Raw genomic sequence first — 7,607 nt, forward strand, 5'->3', positions numbered from 1 at the left:
TGTACGTCTGGTACGTGTGCACGCGTGCATGTGGAGGCCAGAGGTTGACGTCAGGTGTCTTTCTCCTGTGTGTGCGCATGCGCACACCTGCCCTGTGAGACAGGTGCCCGCTGCCATTCCTGGCAAGCAGAGCTCAAGCCCTGGAACTCACGATATAGAAGGGAGAACTAAGTCTCCTCGTCCTCTGCCCTCCATAGGTACGCTGTGACATGTGGCCCTCTCCACATACCCACATACACGCATTCACAGAAGATAAATGTAATTTACAAAACTGAGTATCCCTACTCAGATGAAACCCAACCTCTAGATTTATAAAACACCAATTCAGCTCCATCAGTCAGTCCCAGAAGAATCTGAGCAGGCTCAAGCTGGGCTCTGAGGTGAGACCCTAGACCTGCCCACCTCCTTGCACGATAAACGAGAGCTTTACCTGGAGCTGTTTACCCAGCAGCCTCCTTTGTAATTTCAGTGCTTTTTATAATTGTTCCTCATAATCTTTATGCGTGGGAACCTCTCCAATGGAGCAGATGTGAAAGTAAAAGAAGCCAGCAAGCGGACACAAGCAAGATTTGAAATGGAGGGGTTTTCTTTTTTTAAAGTCACTTTTTAAAATATGTTTTTTATTTATTCTTTGAGACTTTCACATATATATGCAATGCCCGTTGGTACCACCAGTGGGGACACAGGAGTCACAGGGTCAGCAGCAAGGCTCATGAACACTCCAACGCTCCGTCCAATCGCAGGCACGCACGCACGCGTGCATGCATCAGGCTGCTTGCATCAGCGTGCCGATGCTCTCTTCCACCTCCGACAGTCTCTTCAGGACCTGCTTGAGTTTAACCTCATCAAATTCCAGACACAGAAATTCAGATTCCTGTAAAACATAAGAGGAGGCTTCAGAAACCTGCAAGATGGCTGTAGCGGTTTAAAAGAGAATGGCCCCATAGGCTCATCTGTTTGTGTGTTTAGTCACCAGCCGAGGAACTGTTTGGAAAGGACTAGGAGGTGTGGCATTGTTGGAGGGTTTGTCCCCAGGAATGGGCTCTGGGGGTTCAAAAAATTCACACAAAGACCAATCTCTCAACTACTGCTCCAGTGCCACGCCTGTCAGCTTTCCGCCATGATGATCACCAACTAAACCTCGAAAACTGTAGTTGAGCCCCAAAATTAAGCGTTCTTTTATAAGTTGCCTTGGTCATGGTGTCTCCTCACAGTGATGGAACAGAAAGCAAGTTGGTGCAGCTACGGCTACCTTCTGGCATAAGCAAGCTCCTGACAGAGGCCCAGGACCCCAGTACAGTGAACCAGACTCAGGCTTTAAACCTCTGTGATGCTTTACCATGCGAAGCAAATCCACACTGTGTCCTCAATGAAGCCCAAGTGTAAACAGGGATGAGTGCCACTGATCTCATTATGAGAGGCTCTGCTGGGGTTCGATCGGCGCTGCACAGATGTAAGGGAAGGACTTAGGTGTTGCTACTTTGTGGATGGAAACTGAGGGCAGGAAACCCCATCTGAAAAGTTTAAAATGGCACAGTCAGAAACTAAACTCCCAGCCTGGCTGACTTCAGAGTTCGTGCTGTCTCCACCTTATATAATAATGACAGAATTGTGATTAGTCCCAAGTTAGTCTGGGCCAACTGTGACTCCGGCTAAAAATGAATCATGATAGGTTCACTGGGAAGAGCTAAGAAATGACCAGATCTTGAAAGGGCAGCAGGCGGCGACCCCACGCTGTGAGGGAAGACCTCCCTCACGGATCTCCTCCCACCACATTGCTTCCAGTCACTCAGGATTGGTGAGTCAACCTCAGGTTAGGTAAGTGTCTGAATCAGGTCTCTGAAGTACGTGGCAGAAACCTCTCAAGCCCCAATAAACCCTAACTCTAAACAGACTTGGAAGAGACGGGCAAACATGGGTATTCCAAAGTGCCAATCTTTTCTATCCTCAAGAACAGTTACTGAGTAACTTTACTATAAACGCTTAGAGGTTATATGTTCTAACTGCCTTGCTCTCCAGAGAGTAAAATTAAGGTTCCAGGTATGTCAAGTGACAAGGCCCTTTGTCTGTTAAGAACAGAATCATGGGGTTAAGACTCTTACCTGCATATTTTCCTCTCTAAACACTAAAGGCGATCAGAACATCCTACCCCAAGAATCTCCTTTGACATTGTTTGAGTTGAAGGTAACTGAGAATCAACAGCAACCTTCTAGAAGTTTCTTCTATCCAATCAAAGCAAAAAACTGAGAAATGAAGAGAAGACTGGGGGAATTTTTTTGGTGGTGAAGATAAAAAGTTGACATAAATTATACAAACTTACTAAATTAACCTATATCTATAATTGTTTTTCTTCCAACAACTGACTGCTCCAAGTGACTTTATTTATCACCCTTCATTAATCAGGTATGCAAATTTCCAAGTCTAACGGCTTCTGCGAGTTTTCAGGGTGTGTATCTGAACACAATATTTAAAATATCAATGACAATACTATTTGTGAACATCTTTTTCGCAGTTTAACCCACAGGAGTCCACAGAGAGCCTTCTATGAGGGAAGAGGTTTTCTCCTAGGGTGCTCCCAGCCCTGACCCAGAGTGGCAGGAGACGGAGTGTCAGCAAGCACCCTTACAGGGAGAGTCGCGCTGCTGCCTGCCAAGAACGTTCTGGAGTTGACTTTGAAAACCGACTTTGTTGTTGCTGAACTGACAGCACTGACCTGGGAGAAAGGAGCACGGAGGGCCAGAAGAGCCTCTTGGATGAAAGCTTCTACCAGGAAAAACAGTTTTCCCAACTACTGGAATCCTGTCCTTAAACTTGTACTTGGACAGGAAAGGAGCTTAGAAATTCTGTCAAGTTTTCATTTAGTCTAAGAAAACAAGTTTAAACAAGAGAAGAACATGGGGCTGAGAATGTAGCTTGGTTGGCACGATGCTTGCCTAGCATACACAAAGCCTGCAGTTCGATACCCAGAATGTGTAAAATCCAGCACGTTGGAACACGTCTGTAATCTCAGGATTACAGATTCAATATCACCCATAACTATACAGCAAGTTCGAGGCCAGCCTGTGGAACAGAAGACCCTCTCAAAATAAACAAACAAATAAATAATAAACAGAGGCCAGAGAGATGACCCAAGAGTTAAGAGCTGGACAACCATGACGACCAGGGGTTTGGTTCCCAGCACGTGCCTGCGGTTGTGTCTCTGCACTGACATAGGGACAGGTCACGAGTGACAGGACTGCCAGGGCTCACTGCTGCCAGTTTAGCTGAGAGTGAGTCTCAGATTCAAGGACAGTGACAGCAGACACCCAGCACCCTCTTCTGGCCTGTGTGTGCGCATCCGTATGCAGACATGCGCCTGCACTCACAGATACAAATAAACATACAAACATGTTAATAATGAAACTTCCCATGTTTCAAACCAAAGAAGTAATTACCTTTTTTCATAAACATTGGGCAGTTTGGCATATGTTTGGCATAATTTGGCAAAATTATGACGAGATCTAAGATTTGGAAGACCTTTATCTTTCATTCAGTTTTCCTGAGACCGTTAGTTTAAGTTTCCAACATGTTTATTTAACGTTTGGCCTTGAAAATGACAGTCCGGAAACTAGCAATTATTAATGAATAAATATATACTTAGGAAACTGTAAAAGAGATTATGACCATGTTTTCCTCTAATGAGAGCCGGCTGCAGTATTAACTCAGTATTATATGTGAAGAGACTAGGATCTAGGATCCATCTTGGGAGACATATATATAATATACACACACACACACACACACACACACACACACACACGTTATATAGTTTTCTTTAATAATTGAAGGATTTCTATATGTAAGTGTGTATGTGCACAGGTGCACATGCGTGTGGAAGCCAGAGGTCAGCCTCTGGAGTTGTTACTCAGCAGTTCACTGGCCCGGAGCTCACTGAGTAGGCTGGCCGGCCAGCAAGCCAAACACCTCCATCTGTCTCCCCAGCGCTGTGATTACAAGCACGCCACCACACTTGGCTTTCTTTCAGGGGTTCTGGGCACTGAATTCAATTCCTTCCATGTACCTTACTGGCTGCCTGGCTGGCCTGGAACTTGTTATGTAGACCATGCTATCTGCCTGCCTCTGCCTCCTAAAGATGGGGCTCAAAGTGTGCACCACCACATCTAACCTTTAAATCTACTTTTAACTGATAATGAAAACATAAAAAAAATCGTATTTATAGAGCACCATGGGATATTTTGAATTTGCACATATTTGTGATATTAAATCAATCAAGCTCACCTATTCATTCCTTTAACGGTGAAACATCCAAAGTCCTTCCTTCTAGCCTTTTGAAAGGGCAGTGTCTTGTCTGCGGTTGCTCAGCTGTGGGACATCTTAGCCCACCTAGATTGGGGCCCATCAGTTAAATTCCCCATCTTCCCCTTTCCTATCCTCTCCAGCGTCTGGTCCACCGCCAGACTCTACCTTCTGTGAAACCGACTCTTTGCTGAATCCAGGACCTGACGCAAGCCCAGCACACTCTTCTATGACCTATACCAACAGTGAGGTCAGTGTGTGTGCAGGTGTGCACTGCCATGCCACACGTGTGGAGGGGAGAGAATAACCTCATGGGTTAGTCCTCACCTTCCGGAAGTCTTGTTTCAAATGTTTTACACACTTTTGAGGGTGGGGCACTGCTATATCACACACATGGAGGCTGGGGAGAGCTTGTAGGAGTAGCTTCTGTCTTTCTCCTATGTGGGTCCTGGGTCTCACACTCAGGCCATCAGGTTTGGAGGCAAGTGCTTTTACTATCTCCACAGCCTGGGCATTAGCATTTTTTAAAAGTAGGTGCCGGGGACTGAACCTAGGGCCTCATAGCCCCAGCTTTCCATCTTGTTTTGAGACAGAGCCCCTGTTTATCTGGTTTTTGTGTTGTTATTTGTGTGCACGTGCATGTGTGCAGCGCCAGGCTAGCTGGCCCGCCAGCATCCAGGGATTCCTCTGTGTTTCCTAATTCCCTGTAGAAGTGCTGAGAGTATAGATGCTCACGTTATGTGTCTGGCTGTTATATGGGTTCTGGGGATTTGAACTTGGGTCCTCATACTTGCATGACATGCACTTTTACCCACTGAACTATCCTCAGCCTGGGATTAATGTTTTTGTTTTGTTTCTCTGTGTAGCACAAGCCATCCTTGAACTCAAGAGATCTGCCGGCCTCTGCCTCCAGAGTACTGGGGATAAAAGGCTGTGTCACCACTGAGACGAATGTTTTCATATGCCACCTCTGATTGGCAAGCCTGACTTGTTTCACTCAACATTGTGTACCCCAGTTCCAGTGATAACGCAAATGACAGGTTTTTGCTCTTTTTTTCTTTATGACTGACTTATATTCCATAATTGATATGTATACTTCCCTTATCCACTCATCTGTCAACATATACTCAGGTTGTTTCTTTGTTATTGTGAATAATACTGTAATAAACACAGGGGTACAGATGTCTCTTTGACGTAGTGATTTCATTTCCTTCGGACATAAGCCCAACGGTGGAACTGTAGGATGATATGGTAGATCGACTCTTTCTCAGGACATTTTCATGTGTGTGTACTGTCTGATGTATGTATGTCTGTGCACCACGAGCACACCTTAAGCCGGGGTCAGAGGAGGGCGTCAGGTACCCTAGAACTGGGTTGGGACGGTTGTAAGCCATGACATGGATGCAGTGAACTAAACTCATTTTCTCTGGGAGAATAACCACTGCTCTTAACTGCTGAGCCACTGCCCAGTCCTCTTAAAGTAATATCTTGTACGTGGTCTACACTGGTCATGAAGTCTTAGTCTTCCTGTAGCAGCCTCCGAGGTGCTGAGATTGTAGGCTTGTGACATCATGTCTGGCTTGGTGCTCTGGTGTAACCTGGAGGAAATTTTGTTAATTTGGGTAAAGCAGAGCTAGTTTCCACAGAACAATGGACATAGCACACAAAGAAAAACTGCTGGATAGTTTAAAGCCATCAAGCTGAAAGAGGAGCAGTTTCACTGAAGCTTGTGAGAAACCAAATGTCAAACTCTGAACACACCAGTGACTGGTGCTACTTTATTTAGAAGTTCAAATTGGGGTGCACCATCATTCCTGATGAGGTATACCTTAAATCAAACTTACCTGCAAATAGCTTTGACAAACTGTAATATTTACATACAAGGAATTGAGATTGCTTCCTCTGCCCCAAACCAAAGCCATTCGGCACAGCTCAACCATCATTGGTGAGGAGAACCATTATGAAATGGCACTTACTTCTAGTGCTTGGTAATGTACAGACTGAGATCAGGAAACACCACACAAAACATCTAAGAAAAGCCAGAAAGGAGCACTAAATGACAAATTCCTTGGCAGGGGAGGAAGGAAGAGTGGTATTAATTGAATTAATTCTGGGAGGGTAGATTTTCTCCAAGTAGAGGGATTGCCCATTTGCTCTGCCAGTAACAGCACTTGCCAGCTGCCAGGGTCCCAGTGTGGCAACTGTGAGTTATTTACGAGTAACAGGAAACAGGCAGAGAGGTCTCTCTGTCACTCCAGAGGACACCGACAGGAGAAGGAGGGGATGAAACAACCAAGAGGAAGATGATTTTCAAATTCATAAAGTACTGACGTGGGGAGATAGTTTTAGATGACTGGGGAAAGGGGGCGGGGTTGTGGGGATTGATTCTGTGGAGTTCTCCATGTTTGCATTGCTGTGTGAGTCTGCAGAGGTTCCACACTACAACAGACTGGGGGGCACGCAGGGCATGGATTGATTTCTTGTAGCTTGTGGAGGCTAAAAACCCAAGAGCAATCGGCTGGAGGGTTTGCTTTCTCCTAATGTCATTCTTAACCCTGACCGCTTCTCTGTGAAAGGCACCCCTGCTGTTTCTATCTTCTCCTGTGGACATCAGACACTTTGGGTTCCAGCCCCACCTATTAGCTTCCTTTTAACTTCTTTCTTCAAAACATCGTTATTTTTTGAGGGCAAAATAAACTTCAGTATAGAATTCAGAGGGACACAATTGAGTTCATTATACTCCCCAGTGCTTAGAGGTCCTTTGTTTATCAAGGATCTGGTATTTGTAGATGATAGGATGATAAGGTCAGCAATCTCAGACTTAATTCCTAGTTTCCTGAACATATTATGCAAATATGAATTTCTAATAGCTAAATCAAAATAAGAAAGCAAACTCAAAACAAAGCAACACTGTGTTTTCCCAAACCAAACACACACACACACACACACACTGACATTCTGTGACTGGCCAGGGCTACCACATTCTTATTGTCCTTTAGTTTGAAGTGTTACTTACTCTGTGAGTACTGCCAGAACAAAAGCTGTCAGGAAGAGGATTAGAAAACCGCACAAAAGAGTTCTCTACTCCCCACTCTCAGATCCTGCGCCTTGCGCCTTCTGCGCATGCTGTGTCCGAGTCTACACCCTTGCTCTGGAACACCGTCCTGAGAGAAATGGGAGTCTGAGGGACGGCGAGGGCCTGCCATGGTGGGTGGAGTCAGATGGGGCTCTCTAGCTCACACAGCTTGCCATGGTGGGTGGGGTCAGATGGGGCTCTCTAGCTCACACAGCTTGCCATGGTGGGTGGGGTC

At 45.5% G+C, this 7,607-nt stretch overlaps 1 protein-coding gene across 1 annotated transcript in view; it reads right to left on the reverse strand.

Annotated features, from left to right (window-relative positions):
- Positions 1-593: 593 nt before the first annotated feature.
- Commd1 (copper metabolism domain containing 1) overlaps positions 594-7,607 on the reverse strand; it is a 105,261-nt gene continuing 98,247 nt past the window's right edge. Inside the window, exon 3 of the mRNA XM_005366470.3 lies at positions 594-874. Within this exon, the coding sequence (XP_005366527.1) occupies positions 767-874 (108 nt within the window). The 3' untranslated portion in view covers positions 594-766. The remainder of the gene's footprint in view (positions 875-7,607) is intronic.

This window comes from Microtus ochrogaster, unplaced genomic scaffold, assembly GCF_000317375.1.
Source record: "Microtus ochrogaster isolate Prairie Vole_2 unplaced genomic scaffold, MicOch1.0 UNK9, whole genome shotgun sequence".
Classification (NCBI taxonomy): domain Eukaryota; kingdom Metazoa; phylum Chordata; class Mammalia; order Rodentia; family Cricetidae; genus Microtus; species Microtus ochrogaster.